Below are 24,712 nucleotides of genomic sequence, written 5' to 3'. Positions count from 1 at the left end.
AAAGTATTAACTGTGACTGCAAATTAACTTAAATTTCTGGGCTGGTGAGCCCTAGATAATTAAAACCAAACCAAAGAACAATAGAAAAAGTATTGAAACCAGTGCAACATTAACTAATCCTCAGAATTGTCACTGAGGCTTTACTAGTGGCAGATATGAATCTTTAAGTACTTGAAAAATCTAAATGATTTTTAAAGATAAAAATGGTCATATACAGTATCTGCATTAAATTTAAGCTACTCCTTACCACACAAAGTGTGGTGGTTACGAAGTCTTATTCTCTGAGGTCAGTGTAATTTCTGAATGATGACAGTCAGATGGCCAACTGTTGCATAAGACTTAAGCACTCAAAAAGCTGGTGGGTTTTTGTCCTGCAAAAAAAAAATACTGCTCAAAACTTACACTGTAAAATTGGTTTAATAGTGAGGCTTTCATTGCTTCTGTTCTTAAACTGAAATCTAATAGTATAACCTCAAATAATGTGTTGCTTTGTTCAAATATAAAAATGAGTTTGAGTGTTTTCCACATTTTAAAAAGGTAGCTAGTACTTCAACAGAGCAAAACTCATACTAATATAAAGGCCTAAATGGAAAAAAAAAGAAAGTCAATCACATTGCTTTTTTATATAGAAGAAATGTTTTAGGGGTCTAGAAACTAGTAAAAAAGTATCTGTATTTTGACACCACCAAAATATTATATATATTATATATATTATATACAGGTAGCTTCAGCCTCGTTATGTAGCCCATATGTGGACATCTGCATTGAGTCCTAGATGACTGTGCTCAGATGAACTGAACTGTTTTCCAAGATCCATTGAATACAACAGGAATTTGGACTCCTAGCACACCTGTAGGTTTTTAAATAAAGGTGTCTCAATCTTCAACTTCAGTCATTGCCTCACTGTACCCTCCCGCCCTTCCCCGAGGAGATTAAAACTGTGTGCAGTGTGCAAGATGTCAGCATGAAAGTAGAGCTCCCACATCATATGCTACTGTAGGATTTATATTCCAGATTGATGTTTTAAACCTTTTTCCCCCCTGTTTTGTTGCTGATACTTAGCCTGTTTTCCTAATGGAAATAGTCGGAATGATTCTGTCCATATCCTACCTCCTTGCTAGGTATGCTTCCTTACTTGAATTCCTGAAAACTGAGGTTGCAGAAATAAGTCTTGTGAAAAAGGCAGCTAGATAGCCTGTTCATATGCCTAAAGCAGTGGCCTTCTGTGAAGATACTGTTCTTGTTAGACACTGACAAATTTATTTGTAAGATATAAATTCCTTGAGAAAACTTTTTATGACATCTATGATTAATTAAGCATCTTTTTCTTTCAGAAAAAAACTGTCTCCTCTGTGGAGGTGTTTAAAAAATAACCCTAACATGGAGAGAAACTGATCGTAGTGGATAAAAAAATAATTTCTTATTAGAGCATATAAATTAGAATTAAAACACGGGGTATTTTTACTGTGTAGTCTTTGTTGCTGCAAAAGTGAGTCTTCTCTGTGGACAAAGTAGTTTAAAGCATTTTAGACTTTTCTTTAAAAGTATATCCTTGTAAATAAAAAAGTAAACTAATGCTATGGTCATACTAGATAAGACAGTATTCTGGTTAAAGATGTGTCTGTCTGGAAGAGTTTGGCCTCGCGACAGAAAAATATATAGAAGAGAGAATAAAAAGGAAGGGTTCCTTTACATAAGATAATGGCTAATATTTAATCCATCAATAGGGTTCAGGTAAGGTAGGATGCATAACTCCTGCTTTCCTGCCAAAACAACTTTTCAATTTTTCCCAAGAGGCTTCTAATTTAGTAATTAAAACTTAATTATCAAATTAGCGAACAACTTTTTAGAGCATAATTACCATATTAGCTAATAACTTCTTAGCATTTAGACTCTTAATAAAACAAAACATCTGCATAGAGTTGATGATCAATCTAAACCCAAACTCTGGATACAACTGGTGCTGAATTCTGGGGTATAGGTGGAAACAGAGTGAAAGGATATACCGTGGAGGCATTGTTTGCACATCTAGATCACATTTCGGTCATTACGAATACAAACACCTTCACTCTCATGGAAAAGATAATTGGGTAATTACTAAGAAAAACAAATGACAGTCAAATGCACTGCAAATGAGAGAAGAGTGAAAAGGATTCAATATCTCTGTGCTTCAGATCAAATGTTTTTCCCTTCTGCTTCTGTACAACACTTTCCCCCGGCCTCTCCAATAATATTTCTGCGGGCTGTGAATTAAACACCACTGGTTTATTACTGGAGAAGCAAATCAGTATCTCTGGTATGTACCATACTGAAACAGACCCTCTTGTGCCTCATTAAACATTTTTGCTTGTTTACTTCGATATCCCACTAGAATCTGTTATCCACATGAATCTGCCGTAAATTATCAGTTTCTGAACCACTTAACTTTCATATGCATTAACAAGCTTTTTATTGATATTTATCGTATTAATTGAATGACTTTAGAAATATTAATCTTTGGCAAAATTTGTGCATCTTTTGTGTAATATTTAGAGGAGGAATACCATGCAAAAGCTTTCAGGAAGCTGTAAATTATGTAATTATGTTGTTATTTATGGAGTTGATATAGTATATTTCATTCATTTCTTTCGAGAGCAATATCTTAATTTGTGCTGCTAATGTCTTGTTCATATAACTCATACTGAGATGCATAATTCATCTTAGGTCACATTACAAAATGTAGTCTGTTTCACTATTGGTGTAACTTATGAAATAGGTGAGCTCAAGGAATCTGAACCAACGTTTTTAAAACTTTAAAAATAAATTGCACAGTCTAGCAGCAGAGGCACCTAATATCCCTGCTTGCGAAGATAAGAAGCTTTTTTGGTTTTGTTTAACTTCCTTTTATCCACATTAGCACTTGACAATATCACTACAGATCTTCTTGCTATTTGGAATTCTTATTATCAGCAGCTAGTACTTCCTTGTTTGCTCATACTATTTGCTTGTTTCTGTACTCACGTGTATCAATTTTTTATTTTTTATTCTGTGAGTGAAGACTCAAAAAGCGTGAAGACTTTCCATTGAAAGAATACAGAAATACCACTTCTATACAATCCAAGCAGCTGGTACGTTAGGGACAGCATAGTGAAGATTTTTCCAAATAATATGTAATTACCTACCTTATGAAAATTGCTTCGAAGTATTTAAACCATAATTCCACAGCAGCACATATCATATTTTAACAAGAGTAGCAATACTTTTGGCAAAATTGATTTTGGTGAGGTTGTTACTAAGATGAAAAGATAATGCCTTAATTTCTAAGCAACTCTCCAATTCAAACATTTTTTGAAAATGAACATTTGAGTATTGAAGTGAAACATCATCAAATGTAAAAGCAAAGAGGTTTTGTCACATTTAAAACTTTTCCATCAGTCTGATTTTGAAGTATGTTTTTTAATTCTTTTATGACTATTATACGTTTCCTGCTATTTCACAACATTTCTATAGCTGTGGTTTCAAACTGTTTAATTGTAGTACGGTCAGGAAACACTTTGAAAAGGTGATTAAATGCTCCAAGCGGTATTAAAGATCTTTTAATAGCTATAAGGACAAAATGGAAACAATAAACTCTTCCAGTTAATGCACTATAACGCGGCAGTGTTAGGAAGTCATATTGTGTGACTATGAAGTAATGCAAAGCATGATGTAGCAAACTAAAACTTGGAAATATTTTCCTGAAATATGCAAATTACCAAAAAACTTAATTTTTCTCACTTTACAGTCCCATATACAGGACAAGAAACCTTTATACCGTGTCTCACGTATACAGTCATTAGAAAACAAAACCACACTGCTTCTAGTCCCTGGTAAACAAGTGGATTTTCCAGTTCTTGCCTTTGCTTATTCAGGTATTGTGGAGGAGCACTTGTAGATTTTTACTTTTTTTCCATTAAGATACAAGATTTTATTGACTCTTTGGAGGTTACTTTGCCTATGGCCAGCAACAATACCACAATTCTCCTTTTTGTCTGAAAGAAAAGAAAAAGTATTTAACTAAATAATAGCAATACGGGTCCTTTAAATAAGCAATTGTAGCACCTTTCTCCATAATAGAATTCTAAACATTATTTCATTAGCCCGGAGAATGACTGTTAAGAACTATTACAAAAATAATTCCATTTATGAGAGAGATTATTCTGTGGATAATGGAAAGTACATACAGTCCATACCATCCATAGAATGATATTTGGTACTCTACATATTTTCTGTTATATATGTTTATGTGTGTACATATATATTAAGACCCTAGGTATGTCTTCTTTTTTTTCCCCCTCTCTTAAATTAGGTAATACACTTCATAAGAATTGTTTCAGGTTACTGAAGGATTCTATCTGTGAAAATCTTGAGAAAAGGAGGAAAAATGTGAAAACGCAGTTTTTGAACTTGCTTAAATTACTTAAATATCTAAAAATTCCTGAAAATATAAATATTAACTATCAAGAATAAAAAAAAATCCTGAAGCTGGTGATAATAATTTATATATTTTGCTTCTGGAAGGGATTCTGCTCAGGGATTCAGATGCCCAAATTTCAATTACTCTAACAGAGGTCATGGTATTCACCAGTGCTCAGGTCAGGCGTTTTTTGTATATCCATTTGAAAAATCCAAGTTTTAGTCTTTATGTGCTCTTGTGATTGCTAATGAACTTTACTTGATGGTTTTTAATGTCCAAAGCCATGAGAATGAGTACGCTTACCATTTATTTAAAGAGAGGAATTCATCTTTTATGACATGTCCGAGTGGCGCTCCTCAGGGATCAATACTGGGAACAATGTTTAACATCTTTGTTGGTGACATGGATGGTGGGATTGAGTACAACCACAGCAAGTTTGCTGATGACACCAAGCTCTGTGGAGCAGTTGACACACTGGAGAGAAGGGATGCCATCCAGAGGGACCTGGACAGGCTGCAGAGGTGGGCCAGTGCAAACCTCATGAAGTTCAACAAGGCCAAGTGCAAGGTCCTGCACGTGAGTTGGGGCAATCCCAAGCACAAATACAGGCTGGATGGAGAATGGATTGAGAGCAGCCCTGAGGAGAAGGATTTGGGGGTGCTGATTGACAAGAAGCTCAACACGAGCCAGCAGTGTGCTATTGCAGCCCAGAAGGCCAACAACATGCTGGGCTGCATCAGAAGTGTGGCCAGCAGGTCGAGGGAGGTGACTCTGCCTCCCTACTTTGCTCTCATGAGACCCCACCTGGATCCAGCCCTGGAGCCCTCAGCATAAGGACATGGACCTGTTGGAGCAGGTCCAGAGGAGGGCCACAAAAATGATCAGAGGGCTGGAGCACCTCTCCTATGAGGACAGGCTGAGAGAGTTGGGGTTGTTCAGCCTAGAGAAGGGAAGACTCCGTGGAGAACTTGTAGCAGCCTTCCAGTACTTAAAGGCGGCCTACAGGAAAGATGGGAAGGGACTCTTTGTCAGGGAGTGTAGTGGTAGGACAAGGGGTAACAGTTTTAAACTGAAAGAGGGTAGATTCAGATTAGATATTAGGAAGAAATTCTTTACTGTGGGGGTGGTGAGACACTGGAACAGGCTGCCCAGAGAAGTTGTGGCTGCCCCATCCCTGGAAGTGTTGAAGGCCAGGTTGTATGGGGCTTTGAGCGACCTGGTCTAGTGGAAGGTGTCCCTGCCCATGTGTATTCAAAAAATTTTAATAACCATGCAATCACAAGCAGTACATTTCATTGAAGGTGCCTTTCCATGTAAACCTCCACCAATTAAGAGCCTTCTGACTTCAGTGAAGTTTAGGCACTTATCTGCTTCATCTTTATATTTCGAGGAATCCTAGCATGAGCCTCTTACTTCTCTACATGCTTGGATGCCTACAGTTCCTGAGGTACTTTTCAGCTTTCCACGGAATTGTCAAGTGATTCCTGGTAACTGCTGAACCACAGGCTCTGTGAATTTCTTTGGAGAAATTAGGTGCGTTTTTTCTAATTGAAAAATTACAGTGATAAGATCTGACTCCGAGTCCTACATTCTTTCCTGACTCTTGTTTACCTTATTAAGATAGAACTCACCAAAAAAAAAAAAAGCTTCCTTTTCTCCAGCTTTTACATGTGGATATGTTAGTATTAAATAGCCCAATATTGTAGGAAATAAGTTCAAAATATATTTGCTTTTTTAACGTCAACTTATTTCTCATGAGTGAGTCACCTTTTATTTCAAAAGCAAGTGAAAGAAAACCTGGATAAAATTTCCTAATTTTCCTTTGTTGTCTGTGCACAGTTTGGCTTCTCAAATGTGGTTCCAGACACAAACCAATGCTTGAGAAGATGGACGAATAGAATTCAGTGTGATGGAAAGAAAACATCCTGGACTGATGCAATATTGTTAGCATTTATCTATGGTCTGTATGTGGAGGTCAGGGAACTCTTTTTGTCAGTGTTCTAACACATTTTATGACTCTTTCTGGAATAAAATGAAATGGTCTATGATTTGCATATCTTCAAACTTACAAGCAGAAAAGTTTGAAGATTGTAACTGCCCAGACTTCTGCATTAGTCCTTGTGAAAGTATTTATGTAAAACTTAAGCGTTTAAGTATGCGTATTGTTGTCTTTAAAGAAGTTTTGGAAAAAAATGTTTTCTTCATGGAGATGGGAAAGCTTTTTATCTGAGTGTTGGCTGACTCTTTAGAAAAAAAGGGAAAGAAACAAAGGTGTGTTGTTTTAAGACAGTTTAAAATATTTTGTTAGCCAAAGTAATGAAAAGCACATTTTTGTAAAATCTCCTGAGGCCATATTTGTAGTCACATTTCATTTAGTGTTTTGTTTCCTTTTGTTATTGCTGGTCATGAGAGACTAAATAGTACATGAAAGTGATAATTGCATTGAAGTTATCACTTGTATTCTGTAATAAATTGCTTAGCATGTCAGAGGAAGCTTATGTATATCCGTAAAGTGGGAAGAAATCTTACAGACAGTACATTCTAACACTGTAGATGAATGTGTTTAGGTGTTCTTATTTTGCCTGTCATCTTTAGTCGTGCTTCATTGATATTCTGACTGAAAGGAGTAATATTCATAAATAGAGATGCTATCAGAAGCAGTATTTTAAAAGTATGCTGCGTATTCCGGTCTAGTAATATTTTTTTATTTATTTATGACTTTTCAAAGCATATTTGGAACTGTGCTGATGAAAGGTAAGATTCTGACATGTGGCATTTGTCACATCTCACTTAGAGAAGACATTAGAATGCATCAAATTGTACTTAAATACAATTTTAAAGATACTTATAATTTGCATGTACTCAACTTTAAAAATATTTTTCACCAGTTTTGTGAGATAAATAAGCTTTTGTTCAAATGAGATCTACGCTTATAATTTCATCGTATTAGCCCTTATTATTTCATCACATTTAAGAAAAACAAACTTTTTCTGTTTTAATATATAATTTAGCATTAAATTGACTGGATATTTAGCCCCTTATGTATTGTACAATCAGAAATTATATAGTTTTATTTGTCTTAAATCTGTAGATAATTCAAATCCTTTTAGGAGAAACATGTCTTAAAGTTGCCAGTTTCACGCAACTACACTAAATATGGATCAAAAGATAACTTAGATGCTGAAGGTAATATTTCTATGCACTTTATAGTGCAAGATTTGGAGGATTCTGTGATCATGCTTTCATACACTGATTCCATGAATGCCTTTAACATAAATTATGTCTAATTTCAAAGCATGTTACTGATTTTCCAGTAATTGTGCCTCTATTGCAATGTTGAGGATAATTTCATACCGTCAATGTCACACTCATTATAAATTAGAAAGTTTGCTGCGAAGTTCTCTCTCTCCCTTGATGGCTGCCATCCTGAGGACTTCGTGCCCTGGTGCCGGAGCCCTGAGGCCTTCCCTTCCTCCTGAAGCCGTAGCGCTCGCAGTGTCCCACATTTGCTGTTCACTGCTGGGAGTGCACAGCTTCCTACTGATAGAGTTGGCTGAGTATAATCTTTGCATATTCTGTATTGGTGTTGGGATCAATATCAGTTCTTTAGTGCTGTTAATGTTAATTATCTAATCTTATTCTATTAAATCTATTTATACTTCAACTCCCGGGTTTCCTTGTTTTTCCTGATTTCCCTTTCCCAGGTGGGGAGGGGTCATCGAGTGACAGAATGATTGTCTAAGTGACAACAAATTGTTATGGGTCTCTCAAACCATAACATATGGATAAAGGACACTGCTGAAGTGTACTGTCTTTTCCCACAGTGGCTTATCCACATAAAAACAATTTCAATGTCAAATAAGCAGATTTTTCTATTATCCTTTTAAACATTTTCCTGTTGTTAGATTCAGAAAGCTTTTAATATAATTTTGAAAAGGAATAGTAAAAACACGGTATAGTCCAGATTCACATTGCTTTATTCTACATCAATACAAAAAATTAAACTAAATTGTTTTATGGAAAAGGTTGTAAAGAAGATTTTTTTTCATTTGCTTTTAATGTCATGCACAAAAGTGATTAATTTCCTTAAATTCTGTCCCAGACAGAAATAAGTGGCTAAGATGTAATTTTATTCTGTATTTATAGGAAGCAGGCGTCTAAGCTGGCAACCTTTATGGAGGTCTTTGAACCATCTCTGTAGCTTTCCAATCTTTAACAGGATCTGAAACAAGATTATAAGTGCAGCTCATAGCATGCTTGATTGGGACTAAAATGCCTTCAGCCAGCAACCCTGATCAGTCACTGTAGCACAGCACCTACCATGGCTCCCGTTCCCAGTATCACCCGTACCACATCAGTGATACTGGGCTATTTGGATGAGCCTCTTCACTGCCTTCTGGCTATGCCTGTATTTGGAGAACTGTAGTCCCTTTACACTTCCAAAAATCTGTCACTTCTATCTCTGGAAATGTTGACAGCATCCATTGAACGCCCAATAATATGCTTTTGACTTTTTATGCCTCTACATGTTGTACCACCTTACATAATCATTGGACCTGAGTACCAAATGGCCAATTTCAAAATTGGAACTCAGCAGATATAAGAATATACTATAATGATATGATACCTGATAAAGTTCCTTGATTCTCTCCTGAAACACTTTTTAGAAAAGTTGTTTGTCACAGTTACCTTGTTCACAGATACCCGTTACTCCTTTCTCCCTTCTTTCCAGGTTAATTAAACAAAGACTGTCTGAGAGTTTATGTTTTCTGAATGGGAAATAATGTCAGAATAAGAGATTTCTAATTGTCACATCGGGGTTAGGTCTGGGCACCATAGTTATCTTGTAATCAAAGTATTGATCTGAGGTGAGGAAAAGAAATAAAATTCCTATATAACATATATTAATTTATTAGTATAACTTAAACGTATTTGTATTTTTAAAAAATAAAATGATGGGAAGGAATGTTACTGGCTAAGATATTTTTTTTAAAAGCAAATTTTTTACAGGCATTAATGTTTTTAATGTTACTCAAGATACAGGTTTACATTATTATATTTTAAAACTTACTGTATCATTAAAAAAATGGTGCCTATGCACAATGTGACTGATGTTACTTTTTATAATATATTAATAAAGACCTTCTTCATAGCTGTCAGTAAATTTGTGCATATTATTGCATTATAACAATAATATGGCTATAATGTTAAAAAATTAGTTATTAATAACTAGTGTGTGTATGTGTGAGATATTTAAGTTGTTTTGATATTAAAGTGAAACTTCATCTTCTTCATACACGAAAACACAGTTAAAATTGAAATGATGATTAAAGTTATTGTTTCCATAACTTTGTTAATGTCAACAGTGCAATCTTAGAACGAATTTGTTTTTATATTTTTCTCTCCTGATTTCACATTTGAAAATGAGTCTGGTAAACTCCTGATACTGCCAAACCATAGAAGTTTTAATTCTGTGTATATAGTTGATATACTTGCAATGATATTGAAAAAAAATTATTTTAGATTCAGTAATTTAAAGTAGCCTGTAATCTTCATGTCAGCTGATTTGTCACATTACGATCTGAGGTAATGTGGTCTTCAGTTATATATTTAAAGGTTTAATTTTTCCGAGGGTACAGATTGTAAAATATCCTGTAGCTACTGTAATTGAATAGCATTCATTTCTACTGAAACAAGCTTGGGACTGTACTAGAAACAAAGGAGAAGTTCTTTGAGTTAGTATCACCCAGGTTTGCTATTTTTCTTGTTAGTTGTTCTACTCTGACACTTTTGAAGCATGCTTGAATGTGTATTTCAAGTAGGTAACAATCACTCAGGTTTTTACGGCATGCATCTGTTTCAAAAGTTCTCTATATGTAAGAGGAGGAGGGATTTATGAAACTCGTTCTGGCACTTGTATTCATCTCGTGATTTTGTGCAGCTGAGCACTTCTGTACTTTCTTCTGGGTTTTATCGATATTACATGAAGATGATAATGCAAAACACACAAGATAGTGATCCCTGAATAGGAATGTTTACGGGGACAAAAATACCTATGTTCATTTTGTGGAATAGAAATGTAAAGCTGAATCATTCAAATGGTTATCCTACCATTTGTGAAATTAGGTAGCTAAGAGCAGGACCTATTGGTTTTGGTAATTTTTGCCAAGATGTGTACCAAGATGACTTATTTTTTTTCCTCTGGATTTAGTGTTTGAGAAAATGATTTGAAAATTGGATAAAAACGAAGATTGCTGGCAATTCTTCTGCAACGTTTTTTGGTGGAAAACACAGACTTTTTCATTTGAGCAATTTCAGAATAAGTTTTTTTTGGACCTGTATAATTGTTTTAAAAACTATTTCAGATTTTCTTTTTCCTTGGAAAATAATAAGAACATTTACATTACACATACTATTTTAGGCATTACATATTGTCTTTTTTTCCCAGTGGTTTCTGTTTTGGAAGAAACTGTTACTGCATCAGTATTACACCAATGACTGGATTTTCCCTATTGGTTATGGTAAAAAAACTTGGTCATATAAATGTTTTTTTTTCAATAGTGACAGCTGTGATGAAAAAACCTAGTGGATTTCAGGTTCAGTAAAAGCAGTTCTAGTATGTCAAGATTAACAGGAGATCTGAATTATCCTGGATATCACTGCAAAAGTATTTAGAGATTGTCTTACAATTGCTCTTGCATATCTGGCTTGGACTAGCCTGTCTTAAACATTCCTCATCACCATTATTCTTCGGGTGTTGATCGCTACTAAAATCTAGTAAGCTTTTGCTAAGTGGTTATCATGACAGTAAAAACTTGGAGCGTTCAAGCTATACAGCAGTCACCTACTGTACACAGTCAATAAAACTTCATGAGCTACAGACTAAGCTGTAGCTGCATGATGCCATATTCCTTAGTGTTATTGTTACAGGGCAGAGATTAACTGCCATACACAGAATCACAGAATCATCAGAGTTGGAAGGGACCTCTAGAGATACCATTAACATTGTAAATGAAGAAGTCATATATGAGACTGAAGAAGTCATATATGAGACTGAAGAAGTCATATATGAGACCATTAAAGCAAGCTAAATATTAAATACACATTTTACTGCTACTTTTAAATTTTCTGTCTCTGTGTTGAGGTAGCAGTGAAAATTCAGCCATCTCCTCTGGGATGTGCTGCTGATTGTTTATGAGAACTGATGTTTCTGCCTAATACAGGTCTGTGTGCTGTGTTAAAAATAAGACAAACCCCAACACCTGCATTTTTCAAGCTGTTAGGCAGAGATAGGCATTGGTTTAGCTGCTTGTCCACGTATCAATGGCAAGATTTATGACTCTTCTGTCTGCTTATCCGAAAGCATGCAGTGCATTCCTCAATTTGATTATTAATAAGGCTATCCTGAATACAAGGTACAACAGCAGTAAAGAACAGCCTGCTTGGGAGGGAACAACATGACTCAGTATGCTATAACAGCTTCTGGAAACCACTATCCCTTTATAATTGAGTGTACCTGAAGTGGAAAGCCAATCCTTTGTATTCATTTCCTTTCCATTTTACAGAAAAGTGCAGCGTAATTTGTGGCTTGTCTCCCAGTATTAAGCTAGTGAGTTACACAACATTTTCTTTAAAAATGCTCAAAGGTTTTCTTGGTGGTTTGTTTGGTTTGTTTTTTTTTTTTTTTGGTATTATTTTTTTGCTATTTTTTACATATTCAGTAACAAATATAAGAACATGATGGTGAGGCCAAGACAGTTTAAAGTTACCAAATAAGTTTCTACTTGTATCTTATGCAACAATGGAGAAAGTACCCTTTAAAACTTCCCATTCTTGTCAATGCCTGAACTCGTTTACATGCCTTTGCTGAGCATCCTGCAAACATCTGAAGCATGGACTTTCACGCATGCTTAAAAGGGCTCTTGTCTGGAGAATGAGGAGCTGTTTTGTGACTATATTCTGATATTTAGAATGCAGACATGTCTGCCTAAGCTCCCGCTCTGGTTAGCGTGTGAGTTCAATTTAAACTGTTTAGAAGATCAATTAAAAAATGGTGGTGCCCTGTGTGCAATATTAGGTTGCCCAAAGCTAGCAGCTGTTATTCATTACAGAGGAGCCAGGCAATTTCATTCATTTTGCATATTAGTAGGACCTGGTGCACTTTGAGAACCTGTTGATTTAAGTCTCCTCTTAGTGTGAAAGTTAAGATGAATTTACATCTGCCAGCATCCAAAATATTTAATTATGGGATGTTCCTCCCCCACTGCTTGAGCAAGCAGATGCAGAAGTAGCATAAAACCCAAATGAAAGGAACCTAGTGGAGGTTTGACATCATACAGATTAGAAAACTACTAGGAAAATGCAAATATATGGTCTAATCTATATTCCTCTAGGGTTCTTATTTTTAATTCAGCGCCTATGTAGTGTAAAATGTGAACATATTCAGGAGCGGGAATCAGAAGCTATGTTTTCCTTCCTCGTAGCAAAATATCCTAATCATTGGAGAACAGAAACAGGATATTCTACCTCTGTTTTCCTTAGGAATGGAAATTTACCCTGAGGCAGACAATCCATATGCTGCCAGCTTTGTAGGGCATCATTTATCACAGGGACAGAGAATGTGTGAGTGAGGGAAGAAACCACTGAACGGTGCACGTGGGAAATTACACATCGTTGCCACTCACAGGAGATAGAGACTTTGTCATCTTCATAAAATTGCCTCTCTATGTGATGGACTGTCACTACTATTAGGAATTACCCAGATATGAGAGGTCAAAATAAATTTTTATTTTTATTTTATCTCATGTTGAGAGTAGAGGCTGCACCTTTGATAAGGAATTCCCCATCTCAAGAATTTAGAAATGAGCAGAATGAAAAATACAAGAATAGAAAAGGAAGATTGTATTGAGCTTCGGACACACTGAAATTAAAGAAGAAATTTTCCACTGTAAAAACTTCAGGGAGAAAGAGATGTTGTAATGCTTATTTTTCTTTATGAATCCATGTTAACTTAGGATATAATTGGAAGAAGCAGGAGGTTTGCAAAAACAAAAAGCCTTTTCATATTTAATGGATTCAGACAGGGAAAGAGTTCGTAACTAAATATACATTCTTTTTGCTTTAGAAATGGTGCATCTACTTGGCTGCTCAACAAGACTGTTTATAAACTAATTGTAGTTTGTGAAGTTCAGTCTGACTCCGTTCCTGTACAGATTCTGAGAGCTTCTTGCTGAGAAAATTGTGGAGTGTTGAATAACATTTTTTAGACAATATAAAGCCAGGTAGCAAAGTTACTTTGGAAATGAATAAGCACAAGCTGGGAGAAAATGAATGAGAAACGTTTCTTGCACAGATACAATGCCTAGCTTGTAATTAGTGGTCCTCAGATGATGGCCATTGGACATCCATTAGTACAAACACATGCTGTTAGCGTGAGGACCGGAGGGACCATATGGATACTGATTATTTTTCTGAGGCATTCCATATCACCATACTAAGGACATATCTTCAAATTACTTTTATTGTCACTGTATCCTTGGCCTTTCCAGACCCAAGAACAAATGATGCTACTCCAAAGTATGTATAAATTTACATTATATGGGCAACAATATTTCATGATGAGAAAAGAACAAGTGAAGCACAGCACAGTTTCACAAACTTATTTGCTTCATTTAAGACTAAGGCTGGCTCAGAAGCACTCTAGAAATTGCCTGTCATTTAAGGCATGTCCTACTCTGGCAGTATGCTTTGTTTGGGGATGCTATCATTGCCTGGTCGAGCTTATGCAGGCTGTATTTTTTAGATTCCTGTATTTGCTGAGAACGAGGTTGGCATGTACATGCAGCTCAGTGCAAAATTTGAGCCTTTTGCTTAACATGTTTATCAGTTCAGGCACACAGTCATGCTAAAATATATATACATATTCATTTCTGGAGGAAGTTTGGGACATCCCAGTTCCACGCTCCTTTATATGTTGCGTTTTCAGGAACTCTCCAGTTCATTATAGCTATATCATAAGTCTAGAAGAACAGAAAACAAGAATCTGGAAATCTCCCTCCCCCCCGACGCATAGGTGGTGGTTGATCTGGAAGAGGTAAATGTAATCATTTCAAGTTTAACTATGTAAAGTAATAATTACATATTCTTCATCCCTCTCCTATTTTGCTTCTAAATAGACTGGTTAGTTCATATTGCCACACTTTTTATTCACAATAGTAAAATGAATGTTGTACGTAAAAAAAAAAAAAAACAAAAAAACAACCAAACAGGTTTTCTTTAAGGTAAGTTTGATTTCTTGCTGGGTTATTTATGGTTTGACCCAAACCTCACCAAAATCCTGAGACAATTTCATGAGTTGCACTGTACCAGGTTTATTAAGTTGAAAACTACAGGTTGATGAATCTTTTTTCAAACTGATGGTTAAAGATGTTCTTGTATGCCATTTTGGCTTACTAGTGGTTTGTGTTTTTTTTTTTCTTTCTTCTTTCTCCCACTACCAGGAGGCATTTTTGAGTGTGTGGAATCTGGTCCAATGGGAGCAGAAGAATTAGCCTTCAGATTTGCTGTGAACACAATCAACAGAAACAGAACTCTTCTGCCAAACACCACATTAACATATGACACCCAAAAGATAAATCTCTATGACAGTTTTGAAGCATCCAAAAAAGGTAACATTTTGCATATTTAATTTTTTTAATGAGAAACTAAGACTGACTTGGTTTACCTACCTGAAAAAATGTCTGTCCAATAAAGCCATATGCAATAAGACTGTATAAAGTTGTGGTTGACATCAAAGAACTGCTTTAACAACCACCGTTTGAAAAGCACTGTTTGAAAATTACATTGTCACCTCTGCTCCCACTGCCCCTGTCTAAAAGGTATTTCTTTAAATATTTAAAATCTGAAATAAATTTTTCTGACCTTTGTGACTAGGATGTTTTTGAGACCAGTTCCTTTGGAATGAGAAAACATTATCTCCAGACATTCCCCTGGAAAATGCCAAGTGCCCCCAAATTCTAGTGAATTTGGAAGAATGCTACAATTCCATTTTAAACATTCAGTTACTTTAAGTACATCTCCACAAATACCTTTAGCATATGAATGTCTCATATACTTAATCAAGTATGCACTTCAAAGGGGAGTAAGTAGTTGTTTTGTGCATCTTATGTCAATGAGGCGTAAAAAAAAGCCTAAATATTAAGTCCACATAAGAATATTGCTATCAAGGGAATGTCTAGACACGAGTTCAGCAGTTTTCTCCTGACTATCAATTATTTGTTTAAAGAAAAATTAAAAGTTAAAAAATAATTTTGAACATTTTTCCTAAATTTTCAAATCTTTGATTCTCTCAAAAATTGAAGTTTTCAGGTTTCTTTACATTCAAGTCTGTGACAATAGATGCCAATTGTACTGTATCATTGCTATACCCTAGAAAGTACAAACCCCAACAAGTTCAATATGTATTTACAGGATAAAATACAAAGCCTCGTGTCAGAACTCAGCAGGACTGAATTTTGCACTATGTTACAGTTCTTTAAAAATGTTTTTAATTTTTTTTTTTATGAATTGAAGACCCAATTTCATATGAATGTTGTCCTTAACAAGAAAATAAGAAAGGTGAAAGAATCAAAAGGCAACCTGTTTTTCTAAGGACAGCTTTCTAGCCTAAATTTACCAAGTGATCTGGTCCCAACATGCCACTCCCAAGTGTTGAAGACCGAAAGCTTTACACAATAAGGGATTTTTGTTTTTATGGTGGGCTAAGATGAATAAAAACATTTGATGGTACATTAGAAATGCTACATAGGAAAAAGCTGCTGTGTCAGAATGGATGTACATGAAGTACATCTTGAAAGTGGAATATAATACAGATTAAAAAACTCAGTTCAGAAATTATGAGAAACTTTTTTTTCTCTTTTGCTGTAACACACAGTTAATCTTGCTAACTTGTTTTATCTGTTTATTTGCTAAATAAACAATCTTAATATAGGCTGTTGTTAGGCATGAAAATAAACATCCATATTTGTACAGGAATACAGTTTGGTCATTTTAAGACGCTTTGATTTATGAGAAATATTATGGGCTAGATATTTATGCCTAGCAAGATGGTTTCTTTGTGGAGGAAAGTGTACGGAAGAAGGAGGCAAGCAACGCTTTTAACAAAGTATTTTTGGGTTGTTATTCTGTTTTTTGGATGGTGGATTAAAGCAAATTCTGAGAGACTACTCTTTCCTTCTCATCTCAGCCAACAGTGAATGAATGGGCTGAGCCTTAATTCTGGCCCCTTCTTTCTCCTTTCCTCCTCATCTTCCAAATTCAACTGCTTCCTGACTCCAGTACATGCTTTCTTGTGAAATTTAATGGGACGGTATCTCTCCGTTCCTGAGGGAGGATGTAGAGAGCTGAGAAATTTGTGCTGCGATCTTTAATTCTTTAAGCCTTTCTACTACTAAACTACTTTTAGTCCTTATTTGGGGTTTGCTTGATGGCACAAGTGAGCCTGAATATTATGTTGCTAATTCTTGAAAGCTTATAATAGGTGAAGTTAGAATGGCAACATGCCATTGATTGGATATATTGAATAGATTGTATATATTCATTGTTCCCACTTGCATCTTGGATGGGAATGCAATGTTTTATTTTTAACTGGTCAGGCTGTATCAAAATCTGTGTAATCTTCCAGTGCTAACAGCTTTTTGCTTTATCAATTCACATTACAGCCAACTACATTTGTGCTGACAGGTGCTTTAGTTCAGAATCAAAGGCTAAAGGTTAACATAAAATGGTTCATTTTATTATGATGGCTCCAAATCAGAGTTTTAACAATGAGGTTTAAGCATTTGACTCATTTTTGTGGTTCATGATTATGTCCATTAACGAACCGCCAGGCTCTGCATCACAAATAGCCTGTTTAGACCTCTCAGTAACACATACATTTGAAGTTGAATATAGATGAAATATTAATGGATTTTTAAAGGTACCATATAGAAGAGCAACCTGAAGGCAAGATGATATTTCCAAGATACTGTTTCACTGAAGAATAACGTAAATGCAAACAAAATATCCCTGAATGCACTAGAAAAATTGGTATGCGTCTGATAGAGCCAGTGCCGTATTAAATCACGTGTGAAAGCATTGCATTATTCAAATCTCAGAAACAGGAAAAAAAAAAAAACCCATTGAAAAGCCATCTGGTAGCTATTGCTGTTGTTAGTGATCCCATTTACTGACATTTGCATAAAGCTTGTTGATTACTCTTAGGAAGGGCAATATTAGCATAAATGTTTTTTTATCAGGCTAGTCATTTAGGCCCTGATCCGATGCTTAGAAATGCAATGGAGATCCTGTGTGTATATGAGAAGTTCATTTAAACCACCAGTGCTCTGCGGTAATAAAAAGGTGTGCCAGCATAGGTTCTGGAATACACTTGAAAGACTTAGCAATATTTTCATCATGTTGAAAAGGATGTGCATAATAAAACAATTAATTTTGACTTGCTGAGAAAAGTAATGCAGCAAGAGGTGTTTCTACTGCTTGTTTCCTCAGCTGTCAGGAACATTGATGGTGGAGTGACAATATTAATTAGTCAAACCTCATACATACGCATCTACTTTGGATTAGGGAGATACTTTTTGTTACTACTCTCTACCAAATAGGGTGTTTTCTTAGAAGACAGAATTTGTCATTTTTCAGAACTGGTAGCGATCTAAAAAGGAGCAGGGCATGGGCTGAATCACAGGACCGATTTTCCTGCCTAACTAATGTTCTGCAAGATAACACTGGAATGTACTGTGGGAGATCATACAGATCAGAAACTGCTAATGCACAGTACAGGTAGGGCTGCCCTATACTGGAAAGAGGAGAGCTAAGCCACTCAAATGCAGCAGTATCATGGCAGTGACTCTCAGGGCCAGTTTTTATCTACTAGTATAGGTGTAACAAAACCGAGTTTTTCCGGTGTTCAAGAAAGAACACTGAGTTTTTTTCATTAGCAGATAGTAATTTAATTTTCTTTTAGAGAAAATGTTGGCCTTTACATTTTGCTAGTCAACACGCCTACTTTTCATTAAATTAATCATTTGGCTGATACTTAACTAGAATCCACTTAACACATACAATTTCTGAGTAATTAGGATCTCAGTAGAAATAGTGTTGATTGATTGTGGAAGAAGTTAATGCTTAAACAGCCTAGGTTAGAATACGGTCCCATATGGCCCTTTTCCAAATGTAAGATGCAGCTGAGCATAAATCTCTTCTCTTGTCAGTGCTTTTTAAAAGATACACAATTGCCGGCCTTTGTGACTTCCACTGACATAGAAGTGTTTATTAAACATAGCTGAGCGCTGTTTCGATGTTAAGTGCTGTTATTCATCAGCTCATAGTGAAAGGTGGGAAATGTATTCTGAAGTTGAAATCTGTGTAAGTGAGTGTGTTTCACGAGAAGGGAGCTCTGTCCGCAATAAAGTTATATTTCACGGAGTGCCTTTTGTTTAATATGAATTGTGCGATACCTTCTGGCACACTGCCTTCTTTCCTCTCATCATTGACAGACTTCTGTCTCCTATTCAGCCTGTGATCAGCTGTCCCTTGGGGTGGCTGCCATCTTCGGACCATCCCATAGCTCCTCAGCTAATGCTGTGCAATCCATCTGCAACGCTTTGGGTGTTCCACATATCCAGACCCGCTGGAAACATCAGGTGTCAGACAACAAGGACTCCTTCTATGTCAGCCTCTATCCAGATTTCTCGTCACTCAGCCGTGCCATCCTTGACCTTGTGCAGTTCTTCAAGTGGAAAACAGTTACTGTTGTTTATGATGACAGCACTGGTAAGGCTAAAGCTTTAGACTATGTGCAGATATATTCACGTGTACAAAGAGAGGGAGGAGGGGTGTCACTACTCGTATTTCTTAATTTAAGAAATCTTAACTAAATTACAAGAATTTCTATTGGCAAGGTGGTGTACAACAAATAATGTGGATTTATTAGCATAAGTATTCTCATAAGTATGCTTCAGTTGCTGAAATCTGTGCGTTTGAGCTCACAGCTGTCAATAAATCAGTGACGCTCTGTCTGTTTTCTGCACTGTTGTAACAATTACTTACAGCTATGTGCTTTCATTTTATTTAAAACTTAAGTTTTGAAGAGAAATATGGTAACTTGAAAGATGTACTAGTATGCCCAGTGAAACAGAAGACCTAAACTTTATTGCTGCTTCTAGTACTACTTAAGTTAGAACAGATGCCATACCTTGTTTGGAATTTCAGTATCTGCTTTTTTCAGAGAGAACTGCAGAAAGAGCCATGGTTTTAGCTGCTAGGAACTGAAACCAAAGGAATTTGGAGGCCTGTTTTGCAGATGAGTTAAAAATGAATTCCTGACTTTCCAGCAGAAATGTACCAGTTTGCTTCCTTTCCCTTGCCTCACCCTAAACTTTTTTTTGCCCTTCTGTTTTGCCTTGACAGTGACATCTTTGAAAAATGTTTTAAAAAATTAAGTTTTATTTGAGGTCTATCTAGTGGAAGGTCAGAACTAAGACCTTGGTAAACTGAAAATCTGACTATAACGGGAGATACAAAGAACGTACTTAGGCAAACGAGATATATTTAATCTTCTTGGAAATGTTGCTAACTTCTTCCATGCTGGTTGAATGGTCATTGGCAAGAAAAAAATCATGGTGAGCCTTAAACCCTTCACATGGTTCAGTGAACTGGAAGATTGTTGATACCCTTGTTGCATAATGCTACTATCTGTCTAAATCTGAAATAAAAAAATAAGATCAAGAAACAAAGTGTGTTACATGTGAGGCTACCTGTAGTGAAGACTAACGCTGCTAGATAAACAGCAGTTAGAGCAGGACAGAATCCCTGCTTACTATTTAAGTTCAAAAAAGATGTGTGTATAACTTTCAAAAGGTGAGAAAGGAACAGTCAGAAACGATGGTGCATAAAATTATTTATTAATGACTTTTTTTCTTCATGCCTTTAAAAAAAAAAGAAAAAAGGAAGGCAGTGAGATTTAGAGGCTGCCTCCCTAAAACTTTGTTGGCTGATGTCACCAAAAGCCTCAGGCAATCAAACCTCTGATTTCAAGTTTAGCTTTACAGACTTAAGGCAAGAAATAAGTAGCCTGTTTATTAATGGCCTTTGATATTTTTTGTATTATTGTTCTGAAATAGGACAGGAAGTAAAAAAAGCCCAAAATTTTAATCAGGTGATGATTGAAAAAGTAATTTGTGGTTCTGTGAAACAGTTATGGACTTAGGTTTACATAATTTGGAAATATTTCACTTTGATTTAAATCATTTGTAGACTAACTATTTTTGCAATAGACAGGTTACCTCTTAAAACAGGCCTTGCAGTTAGAAAAGTCATAGGTTTTAACACTTTGAAACTGCTTTGCTCATATTTTCAAGTAACTTTCCCTTTTTCTTCACAAAAAAAAAAAAAATAACCAGAAGAAATATTTAATGTTTAATGGGCTCACTAAACTCCATGTTTTCTGAAAGAGGTATGTTGTTAACAGTCATACTAGACCTGATCTTTTCATAAAGTATGTTTGGAAGTCAGGATATAAGTAGAAATATGAATGAAGATGGAAAAGAAGTTTTTCTTGTGTATATTGCAATCTACTTGATCTACCTGTGACTACTGTAAACATTTAAGAAGAAAAAAAAGAAAACATGAGCTTTTTTAAAATAAATTTGAAATAAATGTGACAATATGGAGATTGAGGAGTATAGTTTATGTAAAAAGCATAAAGAATTATTTCAAGAAATATTAACTTTAAATTTATATTTCTTCCTGGAGTGGTTAGACCCTTCATATTATGATACTGGTTGTTCCTGCTACTAAACAGTAATCCCAGATACAATATCTTTTTTTCCTGAAATGTGTTGCTCTCTGAAGAGACAGAAAAAAGAATAATTTTTAAAAAGGTAGTCCTCTCTCTTTTTTTCATGGCCTTTGCTGTACATAAACTTAATTTTAGTGTTATGGATTTCCTTTATCTGAATGGACAATTCCCAAAAGTACACCCTGGTCAAGACAATCATATGTTGGTATAACAGTTACAGTGATAATTTTTTAATTGCTAAAATTAATATTTTGGAGGGACAAATTTCATTTATGTATTTCTATTATTCCTTTATAAACATGGATACAAGGAGAGATGATACTTTTACTATAGAGAAGAAGGAAAGGTAAAAAAGATGCATAAACTATGTCTGGATTCTTCTCAAAGTAAATTATCAGGAGCTGCCCTTATGCCAAAATCCTGGAAGATTGTAGGTCCATTCTGAGGGAAAGTACTTTTTTTTTGTTTATTTATTTTAAAAAATCTCTTTATATCTTAATTATTAGGGCTCAGTTTTATGAATTCTCTAGGGAATTGTTAAAGTTTTTCTTCTGTAATAAAAGAAAGATTCCTCACCCACTTCAAAGCATTCCAATAACAGCTGTGTCCGTGTTCTTCTGTCCTTCAGTAGGGGATACATCTTCTTGAGTAAACAAATATGGAAAAAGCTGTGCAGTTATTTGACAGTCTGCAGTCAGTAAAAGCCCATATTAACTCTAGTGCCATTCCCAGGAATGCACTGGAGACATACTTCAAGTGCACACTTCAGCTGCCTCTTGACAGCACCATTGTGTCTGATTGTATGCAATCCGCCACACTCCTATCTTATAGGAAGGAAGGCCAGTTGTGTGCTTAATAGATAGCTGAGCATTTTCCTGATGCTACATGAGGCACTCTACATAAGTGCAGATGCAGTCTTCCATAGTGTTTTTGTGTGCCTTTCAATCCTTAGTGTAGCTGTCTTCACAACATCCATATGATAAGTGCAGAATAGACTGCCACCACTTCTATTTGATCTGAGACTGTGTGGTACGAATGTGGTACAAAGGCAGTCAGTCTATGTTTAGAACCTGGTTTGAAATAAGAGAGAAATTTGGAATCCCAGGCTCCCTTTCCAATAATGAATATCTGCATGTCTAAAAGATTACCACAAAGAACAGCCATTATTGGGTTGTCTCCATCATTGAAGTATTCTCCCCATATTCTCTGTGGAGGAACAGCTGTGCATCTTGCTACTAATTTGACACTGGACATAGAGAAGCTGGTTTTCGTGCACTATGCATAGCAACTAGACCCTGCCCCCAACCCAGCTTTATGATGAAGAAATGGCTAAGTCAGAGAAGATTAACTTATGGAGGCTGGCTATTGCTCCTCATATCAGTCTGGACCTCAGAACACTGGGTTGTGCTGTGCTGATCAGACCTGCCTCGTGTGTTCAGGAGCCTGTAATGGGGTAAGCAGGATAACTTGGCACAGGACAAAATGGAGGTTGTGTCAGGCTGAAGTAGAAACAGAGATGCTTCTAAAGGGATATGGTCAGTAACACTGGAGAGAGCAAAGATCAGGTTGAACACAGCATAATAAGGAAGAGTCAAAACTCTACAAATAGGATGAAGTAGATGAGAAAACTAAAAACATTAATTCTCTCTTGTCTCAGTAAGAAGAGATGCAGTCTGTTACAGTGGGGATAAGGTTATAGAAATAAAACATGAACATAGAATGGACAAAAGTTTTAATATTATGATAAAGCCTTCTGCCCTGGTAGTATTTTTATGGAGTGAGTGTTTTAACAGTAGGTAGATGAGTCTGTTCTTTCAGGGAAGAAAAAAATGTGCTAGTCCTTTTTTTGTGAATCTCTGTTTGAATACTCCTGCATCTGACTTTTTTTTTTTTTTTGCTTTAACTAATAACTATATTCTGCTTCATTTTATGATTTAGTTTCTCCTTTTATTTTGGCTCTCAAGACTTTTTTTTTTAATGTAGTCTATCTGTTGTACAGATAAAAAGTTGGAATGAGGCTCTAGAACATTTTTCTTGCTAGTCTGAAGATAAGTATTGCTTTCTGTGGTCATTCTAAATGGCAAAGTATATTCCTTTTAACTAGAATTTCCGATTAAAAAAACCCTAGCAAGATGTAATGAGAGGTTGGTTAGTTCTTTTTTTTCTCCCTTAAAGTAATTTATTGTCTCTTTGTTAATTAAATACCACTAAACTGTCCCTGGATGCTAATTAAGTCCTTTCAGATTTACAGATTTGTTACAGTCAATTGTCTTTAAGAAAGAAAAGTGGAAAAATGGCAGTATGTTCATCAGCTGCCTGTCCTAATGGTTTTAATTGGTCTCAAAACAGTAACTTGATTTTAAGTACATGGTCTAATGTCTGTGCTAAAGAAAACAGACCACATAAACTCTAAATAAGTTTGTGAATCTCAGCATTCCAAAACAAAAAATACATGAACGGTTAGATACTGGGGCCTTTAAATTATAGTGGCACTTGTATTGCCAACTAATGCTTTATGCAGATTAAGTTTATATAAACAGAGTTCTGGTTTCTTTTCTTAATTAACATTTGTTTTGGTCTTGGGTGAATGAGTATAAACACCAAAAATCTGTTGCATCTATGAACAGAAGCCAAAGTGAAAGCTTGAAAAAATTACTTCAGAAATAAAAAGGTTTTGTGTTGGTCTTCAGTATTGAACCCTGTATTTTAATTCAAACAAAGGAAAAAGAAAGATGCCATTTTGATGGTATTTTAACTGTAATATATAGGTAACATTGATTTGTAAATAAAACTACAATTTCCTTCCTGGGACCCGTATTAAAATTCACATTATCTTGTTCCCGTTGTTACTGTGGACTCATCCTAAGTATTTGGCACAGTTCTGGGCCCCACAATTAAAAAAGGATGTTAAGGTATTTGAGTGGGTCCAGAAGAGGGCAACAAAGCCAGTGAAAGTGCTGGAAGAAATGTCCTATGAGGAGCAAGGAGGACCTTGCAGAGGGACCTTCACAGGCTTGAGAGGTGGGCCTGTGCAAACCTCATGAAGTTCAACCAGGCCAAGTGCAAGGTTCTGCATGTGGCTTGGGGCAATCCCAAACACAAATACAGGTTGGGCAAAGAATGAATTGTGAACAGCTGTGAGGAGAAGGACTTGGGGATGTTGGTGGATGAGAAGCTCAACATGAGACAGCAATGCGCACGTGCATCCCAGAAAGCCAATTGTATCCTGGGCTGCATCAAAAGAAGTGTGGCCAGCACAGGTCGAGGGAGGTGATTCTGCCCCCCTGCTCTGCTCACAAGAGACCCCATCTAGAATACTGCATCTGGCTGAGGTCTCCAATATAAGAAGGACATGGACCTGTTGGAGCAAGTCTGGGGGGGGGGCACAAAGATGATCATAGAATCATAGAATTCTCTAGGTTGGA

The 24,712-nt window shown here is 35.9% G+C and overlaps 1 protein-coding gene across 1 annotated transcript in view; it reads left to right on the top strand.

Annotated features, from left to right (window-relative positions):
- The window catches only part of GRIK2 (glutamate ionotropic receptor kainate type subunit 2), a gene marked incomplete at both ends in the record, with an annotated part of 413,581 nt that overhangs the window by 117,962 nt on the left and 270,907 nt on the right, over positions 1–24,712 (top strand). The window contains 2 exons of the mRNA XM_082481392.1: positions 14,935–15,102; positions 19,004–19,261. Coding sequence (XP_082337518.1) covers positions 14,935–15,102; positions 19,004–19,261 — 426 coding nt within the window. The remainder of the gene's footprint in view (positions 1–14,934; positions 15,103–19,003; positions 19,262–24,712) is intronic.

This window comes from Vanellus vanellus, assembly GCF_965231255.1.
Source record: "Vanellus vanellus genome assembly, chromosome: 3".
Taxonomy (NCBI): domain Eukaryota; kingdom Metazoa; phylum Chordata; class Aves; order Charadriiformes; family Charadriidae; genus Vanellus; species Vanellus vanellus.
The sequence above is the reverse complement of the archived record's forward strand: the minus strand, read 5'-3'. Positions and strand labels throughout refer to the sequence as shown.